The sequence below is a fragment of the Somniosus microcephalus genome, unplaced genomic scaffold (assembly GCF_052327205.1).
Source record: "Somniosus microcephalus isolate GS21.2 unplaced genomic scaffold, FLI_Smic_1.0 unresolved_chr4, whole genome shotgun sequence".
Classification (NCBI taxonomy): Eukaryota; Metazoa; Chordata; class Chondrichthyes; order Squaliformes; family Somniosidae; genus Somniosus; species Somniosus microcephalus.
Window position 1 is genome coordinate 54,237,647 of NW_028225182.1, and position 20,733 is coordinate 54,258,379.

General features: G+C 51.1%; 1 protein-coding gene across 1 annotated transcript in view; it reads left to right on the forward strand.

The window, feature by feature from the left end:
* LOC147091119 (sodium/potassium-transporting ATPase subunit beta-2-like) overlaps positions 1 to 20,527 on the forward strand; it is a 52,152-nt gene extending 31,625 nt beyond the window's left edge. The window contains exons 3-8 of the mRNA XM_085977586.1: positions 2,273 to 2,401; positions 5,667 to 5,771; positions 5,929 to 6,134; positions 12,718 to 12,774; positions 16,694 to 16,789; positions 20,295 to 20,527. Of these exons, the coding sequence (XP_085833712.1) occupies positions 2,273 to 2,401; positions 5,667 to 5,771; positions 5,929 to 6,134; positions 12,718 to 12,774; positions 16,694 to 16,789; positions 20,295 to 20,474 (773 nt within the window). The 3' untranslated portion in view covers positions 20,475 to 20,527. The remainder of the gene's footprint in view (positions 1 to 2,272; positions 2,402 to 5,666; positions 5,772 to 5,928; positions 6,135 to 12,717; positions 12,775 to 16,693; positions 16,790 to 20,294) is intronic.
* Positions 20,528 to 20,733: the final 206 nt, after the last annotated feature.

A 20,733-nucleotide genomic window follows, 5' to 3' on the forward strand; every position in this document is an offset into this window, starting at 1 on the left:
CCCCTGGGATCACGTGGGCCATGGAGAGCCAATGGGAGCAGAGAATGCTTCATTCATAAGTTTGACAGGAAGAGCTGTCAAACCTCAATACTATAAGTCCCAAAACATCACTAAAACCTCCAAAAAAAGTTTTTAATCACATTTTTAAAATAAACTATAAATTACATGAAATAACTATTAAACAGTAATTTCAAATTTTTAAAAAATTAATTACATTTTCTAACGGGGCTAAAAATATACTTACCTTTCTTTAAAGTATTTAAAAATAATAAACCTGTGGAAAAAATGTTTTAATTTTAATTAATTCCCCACTTACCTTGTTAAAAGCAGGCCTTGCGACTGCTTTTTAAAAGTGTAACTGCTGGAGACTTACCCTCCTGGAGAAACCTGCAAAAAACCGTAAGTTCGATGCTCACGCGCTGCCTCTCCCGCGCACACGCTGCCTCTCCCGCGCACGCGTTCGACCTGCGAACCCCTTCCTTTAAGGGAACGGAAGTTCTGGTTTCCCGCGCATGCGCAGTGCATGCACGCAACCGGCACTTTCGTTGGGCCTACGGGTGAGTACCCAGCGCGCACTCACCCGTGGGGACCCGAAGTTCTGGGCCATGCATAAAACAAAGGAAAGAGGCAGTGGAGAAGGTGCAAGAAAGATTGACAAGGGTGATCCCAGAACTGAGAGGCTGTAACTATCGGGAAAGGCTGAACGAGCTGGGGCTCTTTTCTCTAGAATAGAGAAGGCTGAGGGGTGACTGATAATGGAAGATTATGAAAGTGTTCGCTAGGGTAGACGGAGAGAAGATGTTTCCACTTGTGGGGGAGACCAGAACTAGAGACCATCAATATAAGACAGTCAGTAATAAATCCAATAGGGAATTCAGGAGAAACCTCTTTCCCCAGAGAGTGGTGAGAATGTGGAACTCGCTACCACAGGGAGTGGCTGGGGCGAATAGCAGAGATGCATTTAAGGGGAAGCTGGATAAACACATGCGGGGGGAAAGGAATAGAAGGATACGGTGGTGGGGTGAGATGAAGAGGGGTGGGAGGAGGCTGGTGTGGAGCAGAAACACCGGCACGGAGCAGTGGGGCCAAATGGCCTCTTTCTGTGCTGTATGCTCGCTGAAGGTAAGCACCAGTCGCTGAAGGTAAGCATGCAGGTGCAGCAGGCGGTTAAGACGGCAAATGGTACGTTGGCCTTCGTAGCGAGAGGATTCGAGTACAGGAACAAGGATGTCTTGCTGCAGTTGTACAGGGCCTTGGTGAGACCACACCTTGAGTATTGTGTGCAGTTTTGGTCACTTTATCTGAGGAAGGATGTTCTTGCCATGGAGGGAGTGCAGCGAAGATTCACCAGACTGATACCTGGGATGGCAGGAATGACGTATGAAGAGAGATTGGGTCAATTGGGCTTATATTCGCTAGAGTTTAGAAGAATGAGAGGGGATCTCATTGAAACTTATAAAATTCTAACAGGACTAGACAGACTAGATGCAGGAAGGATGTTCCCGATGGTTGGGGAGTCCAGAACCAGGGGTCACAGTCTAAGGATAAGGGGTAAGCCATTTAGGACAGAGATGAGGAGGAATTTCTTCACCCAGAGAGTGGTGAACCTGTGGAATTCTCTACCACAGAAGGCAGTTGAGGCCTGATACTCAAAAGACTGAGGTTAAGCGAGTAACTAACAGGCTTTTATTAACAAGAGAATGAAGGTGTGCCTCGAGTGGTCGACCAGTCCAGAATACAGAGGGACTGTGGAGCAGTCACCATTATACCTGGACTCGTGGGAGGAGTCAGCCGAGGCATGTACAGACATGTACACAGTGGAATACAAACACCCACACAGGCAGGTATAACAGTGGTTTACCACAAGGCCAATTCATTAAATATATTCAAGAAGGAGTTAGATATATTTCTTAAGGCTAAAGGATCAAGGGATATGGGGAGAAGGCAGGGACAGGGTACTGAATTTGGATGATCAGCCATGATCTCATTGAATGGCGGAGCAGGCTCGAGGGGCCGAATGGCCGACTCCTCCTATCTTCTATGTTTTCTAATGTAAAGGCACGCTCACCATTTCGTAGGGAGTACCGCATGGAGGAAATGGCGCCGGTTTTGTTTGCAATGCTGCTACACCTGGCAGCCAGAGGACATCATTCCCAGTGGCGGACGGGCGCCCTTCGCTCGACCTGAACGGGAGAGGACTGCTCCAGAAGTTACAGATCTCCTGCATTAACACGCACACTAACGCTTTGCAATGGCCTCTGTTCTTTTCCAGCGCTGATATTGCTCTTCTATGTCGTGTTCTACTCCTTCCTGACTGGGCTGTTCAGCCTTACCATGTGGGTGATGCTCCAGACCGTCAACGATTACACACCAAAATACCAAGACCGAATCACAAACCCAGGTAAAGGGATGGAATTCCGGGCAATTACTGAAGATTACAAACACATACAGCCACACATTCCGACTGCTATAAAATAATCCGATTGTATTGTATTCATAAGGTCTATTCTTTTCATGGAGAACATAAGAAATAGGAACAGGAGGAGGCCACTCAGCCCCCTCGAGCCTGTTACACAGGAACAGGAGAAGGCCATTCAGCCCCTCGAGCCTGTTACACAGGAACAGGAGGAGGCCGTTCAGCCCCTCGAGCCTGTTACACAGGAACAGGAGAAGGCCATTCAGCCCCTCGAGCCTGTTACACAGGAACAGGAGGAGGCCGTTCAGCCCCTCGAGCCTGTTACACAGGAACAGGAGGAGGCCGTTCAGCCCTTCGAGCCTGTTACACAGGAACAGGAGGAGGCCGTTCAGCCCCTCGAGCCTGTTACACGGGAACAGGTGGAGGCCGTTCAGCCCCTCGAGCCTGTTACACGGGAACAGGAGGAGGCCGTTCAGCCGCCTCGAGCCTGTTACACAGGAACAGGAGGAGGCCATTCAGCCCCTCGAGCCTGTTACACAGGAACAGGAGGAGGCCGTTCAGCCTCTCGAGCCTGTTACACAGGAACAGGAGGAGGCCACTCAGCCACTCGAGCCTGTTACACAGGAACAGGAGGAGGCCCATTCAGCCCCTCGAGCATGTTACACAGGAACAGGAGGAGGCCCATTCAGCCCCTCGAGCCTGTTACACGGGAACAGGAGGAGGCCATTCAGCCCCCTCGAGCCTGTTACACAGGAACAGGAGGAGGCCATTCAGCCCCTCGAGCATGTTACACAGGAACAGGAGGAGGCCCATTCAGCCCCTCGAGCCTGTTACACGGGAACAGGAGGAGGCCATTCAGCCCCCTCGAGCCTGTTACACAGGAACAGGAGGAGGCCATTCAGCCCCTCGAGCCTGTTACACAGGAACAGGAGGAGGCCCATTCGGCCCCTCGAGCCTGTTACACAGGAACAGGAGGAGGCCATTCAGCCCCTCAAGCCTGTTACACAGAAACAGGAGGAGGCCATTCAGCCCCTCGAGCCTGTTACACAGGAACAGGAGGAGGCCCATTTGGCCCCTCGAGCCTGTTACACAGGAACAGGAGGAGGCCACTCAGCCCCTCGAGCCTGTTACACAGGAACAGGAGGAGGCCCATTCAGCCCCTCGAGCATGTTACACAGGAACAGGAGGAGGCCCATTCAGCCCCTCGAGCCTGTTACACGGGAACAGGAGGAGGCCATTCAGCCCCCTCGAGCCTGTTACACAGGAACAGGAGGAGGCCATTCAGCCCCTCGAGCCTGTTACACAGGAACAGGAGGAGGCCCATTCGGCCCCTCGAGCCTGTTACACAGGAACAGGAGGAGGCCATTCAGCCCCTCAAGCCTGTTACACAGAAACAGGAGGAGGCCATTCAGCCCCTCGAGCCTGTTACACAGGAACAGGAGGAGGCCCATTCGGCCCCTCGAGCCTGTTACACAGGAACAGGAGGAGGTCGTTCAGCCCCTCGAGTCTGTTACACAGGAACAGGAGGAGGCCATTCAGCCCCCTCGAGTCTGTTCCGCCATTCAATGATCTGTATCTTAACTCCATCGACCCGCCTTGGTTCCGTAACCCTTAATACCCTTACCCAACAAAAATCTATCAATCTCAGTTTTGAAATTTCCAATTGCCCCCCGGCCTCGACAGCTTTTTGGGGAAGAGAGTTCCCGATTTCCACCACCCTTTGTGTGAAGAAGTGCTTCCTGACATCACCCCTGAACGGCCTGGCTCTAATTTTAAGGTTCTGCCCCCTTGTTCTGGACTCCCCCCACCAGAGGAAATAGTTTCTCTCTCTCCACCCGATCAACTCCTTTAATCATCTTCAACACCTCGATTAGATCACCCCTTAATCTTCTAAACTCGAGGGAACACAAGCCCAGTCTGTGCAACCTGGCCTCGGAATTTAACCCTTTTAGCCCCCGGGTATCGTTCTGGTGAATCTGCGCTGCTCCCCCTCCAAGGCCGAGATATCCTTCCTGAGGGGCGGGGCCCAGGACTGAACCCAGTCACTCCAGGTGGGGTCTGACCCAGGCTCTGTACACCTGAAGCCTCCCTTCCTCCCCTTTGTACTCCAGACCCTCTCGAGATAATGGCCGACATTCCGTTAGCCTTTCTGATTACATTTTGTACCTGACCGCTAGCTTGAAATGAATTGGGTGCCTGGACGCCCAAATCTCTTCCTGCTATCTCACCGTGACGGTCTTTGTTTCTTTCATATTTTATTAAAAGTTATAAAGGTTATGCTGATGGGGTGAGATGGAGAGGGGTGGGAGGAGGCTCGTGTGGAGCAGAAACACCGGCACGGACCAGTTGGGCCGAATGGCCAGTTCCTGTGCTGAGTTTAGAAGAATGAGAGGTGATCTCATTGAAACATGCAAGATTCTGAGGGGGATTGACAGGGTCGATGCTGAGAGGTTGTTTCCCCTGGCTGGAGTGTCTAGAACCAGGGGTCACAGTCTCAGGATAAGGGGTCGGCCATTTAAGACTGAGATGAGGAGGAATTTCTTCACTCAGAGGGTGGTGAATCTTTGGAATTCTCTGCCCCAGAGGGCTGTGGAGGCTCAGTCGTTGAGTATATTCAAGGCTGAGATCGAGAGATTTTTGGACTCTAGGGGAATCGAGGGATATGGAGATCGGGCGGGAAAGTGGAGTTGAGGTGGATGATCAGCCATGATCTTATTGAATGGCGAACTTATAAAATTCTAACAGGACTAGACAGACTAGATGCAGGAAGGATGTTCCCGATGGTGGGGGAGCCCAGAACCAGGGGTCACAGTCTAAGGATAAGGGGTAAGCCATTTAGGACAGAGATGAGGAGGAATTTCTTCACCCAGAGAGTGGTGAACCTGTGGAATTCTCTACCACAGAAGGCAGTGGAGGCCAATTCATTAAATATCTTCAAGAAGGAGTTGGATATATTGCTTAAGGCTAAAGGGATATGGGGAGAAGGCAGGGACAGGGTACTGAATTTGGATGATCAGCCATGATCTCATTGAATGGCGGAGCAGGCTCGAGGGGCCGAATGGCCTACTCCTGCTCCTATCTTCTATGTTTCTATGTTTCTCTGGAGCAGGCTCGAGGGGGCTTGTGGCCTACTCCAGCTCCTAGTCCTAATGTTCTTAAATTCTATGTAAGAAGGCTGGTAGCAATGCCGCGATTTGAAGGTTTAATATTCCTTGTCGAGCTGCTCATTAGCTGGTTTTTTTTATTGTAGGTCTCATGATCCGCCCAAGAACGGAAAGTCTTTTTGTTGGTTTCAACGTGTCGCATGGGGCTTCCTGGCAGAGTTATGTCAACACCCTCAATACTTACCTGGACCGTGAGTAGATGTCGCTGAACAACTTTTACCTCACGGTTTCTGATCCCTGGCCCACATTTGGATTCGCTCATCTTGCACAGGACGGTGGGGGGGGGGGCGGGGGGGGGGCACGACGGTTTACGTGGAATGATTCTCGACTTCTTTTTCGTTCCTCTAGCTTACAATGACAGTGTCCAGGTCTCGACCAACGACCTGTGCAAGCCCGGGACTTACTACCTGCAAGAGGATAGCGGGGACGTGAGGAACACGCCCAAACGGTCGTGCCAGTTCAATCGAACTATGCTGGGGCCGTGCTCAGGCCTAGAAGACAAGACTTACGGTTACGGCGAAGGGAAGCCTTGCATTCTCATCAAGATGAACAAGGTGAGTTGGCCGGATGGCTTGAACATAAGAACATAAGAAATAGGAGCAGGAGTCGGCCATTCCCCCTTGAGCCTGCTCCGCCATTCAATAAGATCATGGCTGATCATCGACCTGAACTCCACTTTCCCGCCCGATCCCCATATCCCTCGATTCCCTGAGAGTCCAAAAATGTATCGATCTCAGCCTTGGTGGCAAAAACAGGAAGACGGATTATTATCTGAACGGCAATAGATTGGGAAAAGGGGAAGTGCAACGAGACCTGGGTGTCCTTGTGCACCAGTTGCTGAAGGTAAGCATAGAAACATAGAAACATAGAGATAGGAACAGGAGTAGGCCATTCGGCCCTTCGAGCCTGCTCCGCCATTCAATGAGATCATGGCTGATCTTCGTCTGAGATCATAGCTGATCTTACCAGTTCAGTACCCGGTCCCCGCCTTTTCTCCGTAACCCTTAATCCCCTTAGCCTTCAGAAATATATCCAATTCTCTCTTGAAAATATTTATTGAATTAGCCTTCACAGCCCTCTGTGGCAGGGAATTCCACAGGCTCACCACTCTTTGAGTGAAGAAATTCTTCCTCATCTCTGTTTTAAATGATTTGCCCGCTATTTTTAGACTGTGGCCCCTGGTTCTGTGCTCCCCGGCCATTGGAAACATTCTCTCTGAATTCAGCCTGTCCAGGCCTGCCATAATTTTATATGTTTCGATGAGATCCCCTCTCAATCTTCTAAACTCCAGTGAGTACAAGCCCAAACTATTCAATCTCTCCTCGTAGGTCATTCCCGCCATTCCAGGTATCAGCCTGGTGAATCGCCGCTGCACTCTTTCCATGGCAAGAACATCCTTCCGCAGATGGGGCGACCAAAACTGTACACAATACTCCAGATGCGGTCTCACCAGCACCTTGTACAGCTGTAGTAAGGTATCCCTATTCCTATACTCGAACCCCCTTGATATGAAGGCCAACATACCATTTGCCTTCTTAATCGCCTGTTGCACCTGCATGCTCTCCTTCAGTGACTGGTGCACAAGAACACCCAGGTCCCTCTGCACTTCCCCATCTCCCAATCTATTGCCATTTAGATAATAATCCACCCTCCTGTTTTTACCCCCAAAGTGGATAACCTCGCATTTATCCACATTATAGTGCATCTGCCACGTATCCGCCCATTCCCCCAACCTGTCCAAATCGCACTGTAGCCTCCTGACATCCTCATCAGAGCCCACCCCTCCTCCTAGTTTAGTGTCGTCAGCGAATTTGGAAATATTGCATCCAATTCCCTGATCCAGATCATTTATATATATTGTGAACAGCTGGGGTCCCAGGACAGATCCTTGCGGCACCCCGCTGGTCACTGCCTGCCACTCCGAAAACGAGCCGTTTATTCCAACTCTCTGTTTTCTATCCGCCAGCCAGTTCTCTATCCACGTTAATACTTTGCCCCCAATCCCATGAGCCTTAATTTTGCATGATAATCTTTTGTGTGGAACCTTATCGAAGGCTTTCTGGAAGTCAAGGTACACCACATCCACTGGCTCTCCCCCATCTATTTTACCAGTTACTTCCTCAAAAAATTCCAGCAGATTAGTCAAACACGATTTACCCTTTGTAAATCCATGTTGACTCTGTCCGATCCTTTCCCCATTTGTCAAGTGCTCCGCTATTTTATCCTTAATAATGGACTCTAGCATTTTGCCCACAACCGATGTAAGGCTTACTGGTCTATAATTCCCTGCTTTCTCTCTACCCCCCTTTTTAAATATTGGGGTAACATTAGCTACCCTCCAATCCACGGGTACTGTTCCCGAGTCAATGGAGTTCCGGAAGATGATCCTTAAAGCATCTGCTATCTCCAGGGCCACCTCCTTAAGTACCCTAGGATGTAGTTTATCAGGCCCCGGGGATTTGTCGGCCTTCAGTCCCCTCAACTTACCCAACACCATATCCCTAGAGATACTAATTTCTGTCAGCTCCTCCCTCTCATTAGTCCCTATGTTTGTCGATATTCCTGGGAGGTTATTTGTGTCCTCCTTTGTGAATACAGAACCAAAGTATGAGTTTAATTGGTCTGCCATTTCCTTATTCTCCATTATATATTCTCCCGAATCGGACTGCAAGGGACCGACTTGGGATTTTACCAGTCTTTTCCTCCTGATATACCGATAAAAGCTTTTGCAGTCTGTCTTTATGTTTGCTGCAAGTTTACTTTCGTATTCTATTTTCCCCTTCCTGATTAATCCCTTTGTCCTCTTTTGCTGTATCCTGTACTGCCCCCAATCTTCCGGTCTGGTGCTTTTTTTTGCCAGTTGATATGCCCTTTTTTTTGATTTTATGCTGTCCCTAATTTCCCTCGTTATCCACGGTTGAGTCACCTTTTTAGGTTTATTTTTATGCCAAACCGGTATAAACATGTTCTGGAATTCTTCCATTCTATCTTTGAATGCTTGCCATTGTCCATCCACTGTCAATCCCCCCAGAAACACCACCCAATCAATCTTACCCAATTCCCGTGCAGCAGGTGCAGCAGGCGGTTAAGAAGGCAAATGGTATGTTGGCCTTCGTAGCGAGAGGATTCGAGTGCAGGAGCAAGGATGTCTTGCTGCAGTTGTACAGGGCCTTGGTGAGACCACACCTTGAGTATTGTGTGCAGTTTTGGTCGCCTTATCTGAGGAAGGATGTTCTTGCCATGGAGGGAGTGCAGCGAAGATTCACCAGACTGATACCTGGGATGGCAGGAATGACGTATGAGGAGAGATTGGGTCGATTGGGCTTATACTCGCTGGAGTTTAGAAAAATGAGAGGGGATCTCATTGAAACTTATAAAATTCTGACAGGACTAGACAGACTAGATGCAAGAAGGATGTTCCCGATGGCCGGGGAGTCCCGAACCAGGGGTCACAGTCTAAGGATAAGGGGTAAGCCATTTAGGACTGAGATGAGGAGGAATTTCTTCACCCAGAGAGTGGTGAACCTGTGGAATTCTCTACCACAGAAGGCAATAGAGGCCAATTCATTAAATATATTCAAGAAGGAGTTGGATATATTTCTTAAGGCTAAAGGGATCAAGGGATATGGGGAGAAGGCAGGGACAGGGTACTGAATTTGGACGATCAGCCATGATCTCATTAAATGGCGGAGCAGGCTCGAGGGGCCGAATGGCCTACTCCTGCTCCTATCTTCTATGTTTCTATTGAATATACTCAACGACTGAGCCTCCACAGCCCTCTGGGGTAGAGAATTCCAAAGATTCACCACCCTCTGAGTGAAGAAATTCCTCCTCATCTCAGTCCTAAATGGCCGGCCCCTTATCCTGAGACTGTGACCCCTGGTTCTAGACTCTCCAGCCAGGGGGAAACAGCCTCTCAGCATCTACCCTGTCAATCCCCCTCAGAATCTTGTATGTTTCAATGAGATCACCTCTCATTTTCTAAACTCCAGAGAGTATCGGCCGATTCTACACAATCTCTCCTCATAGGACAGCCCTCGCATCCCAGGGATCAGTCTAGTGAACCGTGGTGACACCGCCTCTTAAGACAAGTATATCCTTCCTTAGATAAGGAACTAGCTTCATGCATAATGAGATCGCCGTTGAATTGTAGAGAATCGCGTTGATCTCTGATTTGCATTTTATATGCTTTCTGATGGAATCATTCAGCCCGGCAGGAGGCCATTGGGCCCATCGTGCCTGTGCCGGCTCTTTGAACGAGCTCTCCAATTAGTCCTGCCCCTTTTCCCCCATAGCCCTGCCAATTTTTCCTTATAGTCTTTTAGTAAGAGCTCCATCGCTTACCGTCTCCGTAACAGTCGTGGCTTCCTAATGGCAAGGAGCCGTTGAGTCAAAGCCCAACTTTTCGGCACCACGGGTCTACTTTCCATCTGGCCTCCCTCCGTGGGCTCTGCCCAGAGCCATGGCCTCGGTGACCTAGCTCTCTCTCTCTCAGGGTCACTCAAGCTTGCAAACCTCTGTTTTAGGGGGCAGTTCTGAAAAGGGAATGAATGGTCAATGTCAACCTAAGCGAGCCTTCCTGGAATGGCAACTCATAGAAATGTACAGCCCAGGAGGAGGCCATTCGGTCCGTCGTGTCCGTGCCGACCGACAAAGTGCGATCCCGCCCTAAACCCACTTTCCAGCTCTCGGTCCGTAGCCCTGCAGGTTACGGCACTTCAAGCGCAGATCCAAGTACTTTTTAAACGTGATGAGGGTCTCTGCCTCGACCACCCTTTCAGGCAGTGAGTTCCAGACCCCCACCACCCTCTGGGTGAAAACAATTCTCCTCAACTCCCCTCTAATCCTTCTCCCAATGACTTTAAATCTATGTCCCCTGGTTGTTGACCTCTCTGCTAAGGGAAATAGGTCCTTCCTATCCACTCATCATTTTATACACCTCAATTAAATCTCCCCTCATCCTCCTCCGTTCCAAAGAAAACAACCCCAGCCTCTCCAATCTTTCCTTGTAGCTAAAATTCCCCATTCCCGGCAACATCCTGGTAAATCTCCTCCGCACCCTCTCCAGTGCAATCACATCCTTCCTGTAATGTGGTGACCAGAACTGCACACAGTATTCTAGCTGCGGCCTAACTAGTGTTTTATACAGTTCAAGCATAACCTCCCTGCCCTTATATTCTCTGCCTCGGCTAATTTAAGGGGGGAAATGGCAGACAGGGCACAGAACAATCCTGAGAGATAAATAGTTGCAGTCTCAATGAGCTGAGTCAAGAAGAACCAGATGGAATCACTTCCTTACAGTCCGATGGACCATCTGTGTTATTAATCCGTTCCTGGGATGTGGGCGTCGCTGGCAAGGCCGGCATTTATTGCCCATCCCTAGTTGCCCTTGAGAAGGTGGTGGTGAGCCGCCGCCTTGAACCGCTGCAGTCCGTGTGGTGAAGGTGCTCCCACAGTGCTGTTAGGGAGGGAGTTCCAGGATTTTGACACAGCGACGATGAAGGAACGGCCGATATATTTCCAAGTCAGGATGGTGTGTGACTGGGAGGGGAACTTGGAGGTGGTGGTGTTCCCGTGCGCCTGCTGCCCTTGTCCTTCTAGGTGGAAGAGGTCGCGGGTTTGGGAGGTGCTGCCGAAGAAGCCTTGGCGAGTTGCTGCAGTGCATCTTGTCGATGGTGCACACTGCAGCCACGGTGCGCCGGTGGTGGAGGGAGTGAATGTTTAAGGTGGTGGATGGGGTGACAATCAAGCGGGCTGCTTTGTCCTGGATGGTGTCGAGCTTCTTGAATGTTGTAAGAAAGATTAACTAAAAAACCATCGTGAGTTTTAAGATGCTTTATGCATTTCTGGTCGCTTCCCATTTAGACATTGCGGTGCTAGCTACCTGTTCAATTGTTGGTAGGGTTTATTCTTTTCTTTCTCAGTTTCTCCTGCAGGTGGTAAATCACGGTGGCTAACAGTTTCAGGGTTGGGTATAAATCCGACACTGTAGGGCAGTACGGAGGGAGTGCCGCACTGTTGGAGGGGCAGTACAGAGGGAGTGCCGCACTGTCAGAGGGGCAGTACTGAGAGAGCGCTGCACTGTCGGAGGGGCAATACTGAGGGAGCGCCGCATTCTCGGAGGGGCAATACTGAGGGAGCGCCGCACTGTCGGAGGGACAATACTGAGGGAGTGCCGCGCTGTCGGAGGGGCAGTACTGAGAGAGCGCTGCACTGTCGGAGGGGCAATACTGAGGGAGCGCCGCATTCTCGGAGGGGCAATACTGAGGGAGCGCCGCACTGTCGGAGGGGCAGTACTGAGGGAGTGCCGCGCTGTCGGAGGGGCAGTACTGAGAGAGCGCTGCACTGTCGGAGGGGCAATACTGAGGGAGCGCCGCACTCTCGGAGGGGCAGTGCTGAGGGAGCGCCGCACTGTCGGAGGGGCAGTACTGAGGGAGCGCCGCACTGTCGGAGGGGCAGTACTGAGGGAGCACCGCACTGTCGGAGGGGCAGTACTGAGGGAGCACCGCACTGTCGGAGGGGCAGCACTGAGGGAGCACCGCACTGTCGGAGGGGCAGTACTGAGGGAGCACCGCACTCTCGGAGGGGCAGTACTGAGGGAGCACCGCACTGTCGGAGGGGCAGCACTGAGGGAGCGCCGCACTGTCGGAGGGGCAGTACTGAGGGAGCACCGCACTGTCGGAGGGGCAGTACTGAGGGAGTGCTGCACTGTCGGAGGGGCAGTACTGAGGGAGCGCCGCACTGTCGGAGGGGCAGTACTGAGGGAGTGCTGCACTGTCGGAGTTGCGGTCTTTCGGATGAAACGTTAAACCCAGGCCCCCGTCTGCTCTCTCGGGGATGTAAAAATTCCACGGCCACTATCTCCCGAAGAGCGGGGGAGTTCTCCCCGGTGTCCTGCGGCCAATATTTATCCCTCAAACCACATCACAAAAACAGATGATCTGGTCATTATCACATTGCTGTTTGTGGGAGCTTGCTGTGCGCAAATTGGCTGCCATGTTTCCCACATTACAACAGTGACCGCACTTCAAAAAAAAGTGCTTCATTGGCTGTAAAGTGCTTTGGGACGTCCTGAGGTGGTCAAAGGTGCTGGAGAAATGCAAGATTGTTCTCTTTTTTTTTGATTTTTACTTTCAGATTATTGGGTACTTGCCCGGCGAGGGGAAGACTCCGTACGTGTCCTGCGAAGGAAAGGTTAGTGATTTGCAGAACCTATGTTTTGTCCGTCGCGTTTTCACCTTTTCTTCATATCGGAACCTTCGCCTGCAACACAGTTAACCATCTCCGCCTCATTTCACCCCTCTTTTTTGCTCTTGCACACCCACCCATCGCAACGGACAGGCACAGGATATAAAAAGCGACCAGACGGAGTGGATAAGATGATTTAAAAGTTACCAGGATCGACTAGGCCGCAGAAAGTTCGCTCGCTTTTGGCAACGTATCAATAAAGCTTATCCTGCAGCCGGCCAGTCCGAGTTAAGCTTGTTGACCCTCGACCCTTGACCTGTAGATAATGGGGTCTGGATTCCATGTCTCGGGGTGGGTGGGGTGGGGGGGGGGAGGCGACGGGCCGTGCTGGCTTCTAGATTGCTACATAGAGCTCGGCCCATGACACACCTGCCGCTCCCTACGCCAACCCTCATTCTTGCCGCGAGCTCCCTTGAACTCTCCTGGCCGCTAAAGGGCTGGAGGGCCAGAATGCTGCCGCGTGCTTAAGGAAAGCAGAACTGGCCGGAACTTAAACATAGAAACATAGAAGATAGGAGCAGGAGTCGGCCATTCGGCCCCTCGAGCCTGCTCCGCCATTCAATGAGATCATGGCTGATCATCCAAACTCAGTACCCTGTCCCTGCCTTCTCCCCATATCCCTTGATCCCTTTAGCCTTAAGAAATATATCCAACTCCTTCTTGAATATATTTAGTGAATTGGCCTCTACTGCCTTCTGTGGTAGAGAATTCCACAGGTTCACCACTCTCTGGGTGAAGAAATTCCTCCTCATCTCAGTCCTAAATGGCTTACCCCTTATCCTTAGACTGTGACCCCTGGTTCTGGACTCCCCCGCCATCGGGAACACCTTCCTGCATCTAGTCTGTCCAGCCCTGTCATTCAGCGAAAGATTTACCTCCACGGCAGAACAGCCAGAGAGAGTAAGGCCGTAAGGGGGACCCCGAGCTTCCGGTCGCCTGTCACTTTAATTCACCGCCCCACTCCCACTCAGATCCCACCATCCTCGGCCTCTTGCATTGTTCCACGGAAGCTCAGCGTAAGCTCGAGGAACAGCACCTCATCTTCCGATTAGGCACTTTACAGCCTTCCGGACTCAACATCGAGTTCAACAATTGCAGATAATTATCCCTGCCCCCATTGTTCATGCTGTATGATTTTTGCCATCCCCATTTGCAGCATTTTATCTTTCCTGCCTCTTACAAAAGCACAGATTGGTCCTTCAATTCCTGCCCCCCCCCCCCCGCCACCCTCTGTCTCTACACCTGCTTAATATCTGTTCCATCTCCAGCTTTTTCCAGTTCTGATGAAGGGTCCCAGACCGGAAACGTTGACTCTATTTCTCTTTCCACCGATGCTGCCTGGCCTGCCGAGTTTTTCCAGCGTTTTCTGTTGGTGTTCTAGCCAGAGAGGGGGTTGTGTCTTTTTAGTGGCTGTCGGCGGTGAAGGGCTACTTAACAACAACAACAACTTGCATTTATACGGCGCCTTCAACTCCGTTGGTTAAGAAGGCAAATGGTCTGTTGGCCTTCGTAGCGAGAGGATTCGAGTACAGGAGCAAGGATGTCTTGCTGCAGTTGTACAGGGCCTTGGTGAGACCACACCTTGAGTATTGTGTGCAGTTTTGGTCACCTTACCTGAGGAAGGATGTTCTTGCCATGGAGGGAGTGCAGCGAAGATTCACCAGACTGATACCTGGGATGGCAGGGATGACGTATGGGGAGAGATTGGGTCGATTGGGCTTATACTCGCTGGAGTTTAGAAGAATGAGAGGGGATCTCATTGAAACTTATAAAATTCTAACAGGACTAGACAGACTAGATGCAGGAAGGATGTTCCCGATGGCGGGGGAGTCCAGAACCAGGGGTCACAGTCTAAGGATAAGGGGTAAGCCATTTAGGACTGAGATGAGGAGGAATTTCTTCACCCAGAGAGTGGTGAACCTGTGGAATTCTCTACCACAGAAGGCAGTTGAGGCCAATTCATTAAATATATTCAAGAAGGAGTTAGATATATTTCTTAAGGCTAAAGGGATCAAGGGATATGGGGAGAAGGCAGGGACAGGGTACTGAATTTGGATGATCAGCCATGATCGCATTGAATGGCGGAGCAGGCTCGAGGGGCCGAATGGCCGACTCCTGCTCCTATCTCCTATGTTTCTATGTAAGTTCAAACCGTCCCAAGGCGATCCGTCGCGGGATCATTATTTGGGCCTGAGCCCCATAAGGAGATATTAGGGACAGGTGACCACAAGCTTGGTCAAAGAGGTTGGTTTTAAGGAGCGCCTTAAAGGAGGAGAGAGAGGCGGAGAGGTTTAGGGAGGGAATTCCAGAGCTCGGGGCCCGGGCAGCTGAAGGCACGGCCGCCAATGGTGGAGCGACGGAAATTGGGGGGGCGGTTGAGCAAGAGGGCAGAATTGGAGGAGCGCCGAGATCTCGGAGGGGTTGTGGGGCTGGAGGAGGACCTCGATTATTATTCGGGGATATATTGAAGGTGGACGAGTTTGCTGCTTATCGCCCGGTGCTTGTTTGGCCAGTGTACACATCGCATTCTTGTTACTGAAGCAGGAATTAAACTGAGACAGGTCAGCTGCACCCAGCATGGATTGTTTGGAGGCTGGATATAGGACGGCTGTTGTCGCTGTTGAGTTTTTGGCATTCCCCAACTTAACAAAGCTTAGGGGGAATTGGAGCAAAATTCCCCGGAGATCGCAAGGTGGGCTCGGATTAAGGGAAGGCGGTTCAGTTAGCTTGATCTCAATCTGCAGTTAATTTCTTGTATAACAGGACTGGAGGAATCTAAAGTTGTTTATTTATTGAGGTGTCCTGTTCATCTCGAAAATGGTGGATATCTAGACCTAGTACACCGGGTCCAGCTAATCCTGCTCAGTGTATCAATTCAGGAACCTCCTTCCTCACCACTGCTCCTATTAACAGCCATGGACCTGGCCACACCTCTCAATGTTCACCTACTAGGTGTCAGTCGTGGCTCAGTGGGCAGCACTCCCTCCTCTGAGTCAGAAGATTGTGGGTTCCATTCCAGAGGTTTGAGCAATAATCCAGGCTGACACTCCCCAGTGCAGTACTGAGGGAGCACCGCACTGTCGGAGGGGCAGTACTGAGGGAGCACCGCACTGTCGGAGGGGCAGTACTGAGGGAGCGCCGCACTGTCGGAGGGGCAATATTGAGGGAGCGCCGCACTGTCGGAGGGGCAGTACTGAGGGAGCACCGCACTGTCGGAGGGGCAGTACTGAGGGAGCACCGCACTGTCGGAGGGGCAGTACTGAGGGAGCGCCGCACTGTCGGAGGGGCAGTACTGAGGGAGCGCCGCACTGTCGGAGGGACAGTACTGAGGGAGCGCAGCACTGTCGGAGGGGCAGTACTGAGGGAGCGCCGCACTGTCAAAGGGTCCGTCTTTTGGATGAGACATTAAACCGAGGCCCCGTTTGCTCTCTAAGGTGGAAGTAAAAGATCCCATGGCACTATTTTGAAGAAGAGTAGAGGAGTTCTCCCCGGTGTCCTGGGGCCAATATTTATCCCTCAACCAACATCACTAAAACAGATGATCTGGTCATTATCACATTGCTGTCTGTGGGAGCTTGCTGTGTGCAAATTGGCTGCCATGTTTCCTACATTACAACAATGACCACACTTCAAAAAGATGTAAATCCCAGTGGGACGTGCTGAGGTAGTGAAAGGCGCTATATAAATGCAAGTCTGTCTGTCTTTCTTTCTGAATTGTAAAATGTCACTTCGCAACTTTACGGAGCCCGTTCGATGAACCTTTGTACCCGAATGTGTAAATTCACAACCTGATTGTGGAGCAGTTGAAACGAGAGACTGAGATGCCTTTTTAAAAAAAAAAAATCTTTGTACCTTCCTCGTTTAGACGAAAGACACAGATAAAGTCCACGAGCTGCAGTACTTCCCTCCCAATGGAACATTGGACCTGATGTACTTCCCGTATTACGGGAAAAAGGCGCACGTGAGTAGAACGGCTTTGAATTCCCAGGCCTCGGCGCGCGCGATTGGAATGGCCACGTTTGGGTGGGGCGGGGGGGGCGGTTTAAAGCAGGCTGCTGTTTTTAACCCCCTCCTCAGGCAGTTCCGTAAGAAAACCGATACCTGGGATGGCAGGAATGACGTATGAGGAGAGATTGGGTCGATTGGGCTTGTACTCGCTGGAGTTTAGAAGAATGAGAGGGGATCTCATTGAAACTTATAAAATTCTAACAGGACTAGACAGACTAGATGCAGGAAGGATGTTCCCGATGGCGGAGGAGTCCAGAACCAGGGGTCGCAGTCTAAGGATAAGGGGTAAGCCATTTAGGACTGAGATGAGGAGGAATTTCTTCACCCAGAGAGTGGTGAACCTGTGGAATTCTCTACCACATAAGGCAGTTGAGGCCAATTCATTAAATATATTCAAGAAGGAGTTGGATATATTTCTTAAGGCTAAAGGGATCAAGGGATATGGGGAGAAAGCAGGGACAGGGTACTGAATTTGGATGATCAGCCATGATTTCATTGAATGGCGGAGCAGGCTCGAGGGGCCGAATGGCCTACTCCTGCTCCTATCTTCTATGTTTCTATGTTTCTAAAACTACTAGGCACTTGGTCTAAGCTTTAATCAACTGTTTTACAACATGCAGGTCTAGTTGCGTCCTTCACTAGTTCCTGTTAAGAATGTCCCGCGCAAGCTGGGCCCGTGCCCGAGTATTTATACTCTCCCTGGACAGCGCAACCTGCAGGCCACTCGGTCTTTCTTTCATGAATGACTGATTCATGTCAGGCAGTATGCCCACTTGTGCCCCCCGCCCCCCCCACTGAACCTACTAATGCCAGGCCAGCATGAGGCAATGGGAGCGTCAAGAGGCACCGGCTGTCCCCTTCAAGGGTCACCATTGCTCCCGCGCACCCCCCCAAATTCCAGGCAGTTTTGCTAAACCCTTTATCAATCCCTGGTTAGGCCCCAGCTGGAGTATTGTGTCCAATCCTGGGCACCGCACTTTAGGAAGGATGTCAAGGCCTTGGAGAGGGTGCGGAGGAGATTTACCAGAACGGTCCCAGGGATGAGGGACTTCAGTTACGTGGAGAGACTGGAGAAGCTGGGGTTGTTCTCCTTAGAGCAGAGAAGGTTAAGGGGAGATTTAATCGAGGCGCTCAAAATCATAAGGGGTTTCGATGGAGTAAATAAGGAGAAACTGTTTCCAGTGGCAGGAGGGTCGGTAACCAGAGGACACAGAGTGAAGATAATCGGCAAAAGAACCAGAGGGGAGATGAGAATGTTTTTACGCAGCGAGTTGTTGTGATCTGGAATGCGCTGCCTGAAAGGGCGGTGGAAGCAGATTCAATAGTAACTTTCAAAAGGGAATTGGATAAATACTGGAAGGGGAAAAATTCACAGGGCTGTGGGGAAAGAGCAGGGGGGAGTGGGACTAATTGGAGAGCTCGTTCAAAGAACCGGCACAGGCACGATGGGCCAAATGGCCTCCTCCTGTGCTGTGTGATTCTACGATTCTAACTCCTCGCTCCTTCTCGCCAACCCTTTGCTTGCTTTGCGCGGAGTCTGTGAAATCAGGAGGATACTTCACGGGATCTTCCTGACTGCACAGAACTTCAGCTCCCTGTACAGCCAAACTCTGGGTCTGCTCCCTGACCCAAGTTCCTCAATTCAACAAGAAAAAAAATGATGATCAAACGTGCACAAAAAAATACTTTAAGGGGCGACTTGAAAACTGGAATAACAACAGAAAATTCTGGAAACACTCAGCAGGCCAGGCAGCATCCGTGGAGAGAGAAACAGAGTTAACGGGCAGGAGTTTCATTGAGCCGTGGAGGCGGGATTGGAGGCGTGCGGGGGGTTAAAATCCCAAAATCGGGGGTCCCGAACCCATCCCGCCCCCAACCCGCCTCCATGCCAGTTTCAAAGGAGGCGGGTACCCGACCCGCACTGGGACCCGCCTCCCCGAGGCAGGAAGGGGATTAGTGCCAATTAACTGCCTGTTAACAGGTAGTTCACAGGCAGTTTTTAGCCCAATTCCTATTTTTATTGCTGAAATGTGGGATTCCCGACGGCTCCAAACCACGCCAAGTTAGCGAGGCGGACCGTCGGGATGAAGGACTTGGAGGGGTCGCGATGTCCGGTGTTCAGGTGAGTGATGGGTGCATGAGTGAAGAGGTAAGTGTGTTTGGTGTGTGTAAAGTGTTTAAAGAAGTTTTACTTACCTTTACTTACCTTTACAGCCTTCCTTCCTTCAGGTCTCGGGAGTCCCTCATCTCACCGGCACAGAAAGCAGAATGGCCGCGATCTGTCAAAAATTGCAGCATTCAGCTTTCTGTTCCGGAGAGATCTCTAAATCATCCTGAGAGGAAGGAATTAACTTAGTGCACAGCCTGTCAGTGTTTGACAGCTTCAAACAGCTGTCAAACGCTGATCTTTCATCTGTCAAAAGGTCTTGACAGAGGAAATGTCAATCTGTGACGTCACCTGTTGCCGGGTGGCCCTTAATTGGCCTGCTGGGCCCGCTGGGCGGGGTCAACAAGGTCAATCAAGTCAACATCACGTGGGTTGGCTAGAACTCGATGGAGGCGGGACTACAACCCTGAAAGTTGTAGTCCCGCCTCCTACCCGCCTCCTCAATGAAAATCCAGCCCAACGTTTCAGGTCTGGGACCCTTCATCAGAACTGGAGAAGGCTAGAGATGGAACAGATATTAAGCAGGTGCAGAGGAAGGGAAAGGGGGAGGGGAGGGGAGGGGAGGAATATATTCTGCGCAAGGGTAGGAGGCAGGAGAGAGAAAATGCTGCAAATGGGGATGGCAAAAAGATAAACAGCCTGAGAAATGGGGGCAGGGGTTGTCGTCTGAAATCGTGGAACTCTATGTTGAATCCTGAAGGCTGTAAAGTGCCTAATCGCAAGATGAGGTGCTGTTCCTCGAGCTTACGTTGAGCTTCATTGAAACAATGCAAGAGGCCGCGGACGGTGAGGTCAGAGCGGGAATGGAGCGGAGAATTCAAGTGACAGGCGGCCGGAAGCTCGGGGTCCCCCTTCCGGACTGATCCAGCATCCGCAGTATTTTGCTGTTGAAAACTGGAACCCCATTTCTAATGACAGAGCAACAACAACAACCTGCATTTATACAGCGCCGTTAGCGTAGTAAAACGTCCCAGGGCGCTTCACAGGAGCGATGATCAAACAGAATGTGACACCGAGCCCCATAAGGAGATATTAGGGACAGGTGGCCATAAGCTTGGTCAAAGAGGGAGGTTTTAAGGAGCGTCTTAAAGGAGGAGAGAGAGAGAGGAGGAGAGGTTTAGGGAGGGAATTCCAGAGCTCGGGACCCAGGCAGCTGAAGGCACGGCGATGGGAATCAGGGGGGTGGGCGAGAGGTTGGAATTGGAGGAGCGCCGGGAATCTGACGGCGCGTTGGGCAGCAGGTCGGTCCTCTTTGGGGATACTAACTCGGAATTGTCCCCCTGTGCCGCAGGTGAACTACACCCAGCCCTTGGTGGCCGTGAAGTTTGTGAACATAACCAACAACGTCGACATCAGCGTCGAGTGCAAAGTCTACGGGTCGAACGTGAAGAACGACGACGAACGGGACAAATTCGTGGGCAGGGTGGTTTTCACGTTGAACATTGGCTCGAACGGAGCTGGCTCCTCCTAAGCTCCTTGCGTTGGACTGGTCTTGCTTGGCAGGTGGGGATACACCATCGTGGGTTGGGGTGGGGGTGGGCTGGGGTGGGGTGGGGTGGGGGAGATGAGGTCTGGCAAGATAGGGAGAAGAGGGGCCCTGGCTATTGATCTACAATCTTTTAGACCCTGTGGTTATTTTTTCAAGCGGGATGGAATCCAATCAGATGGACCGTTCTTCCCCCTTGGTCCAGCTTTAAGTTGGACAACAACAGGAACTGGCATACCGCCAG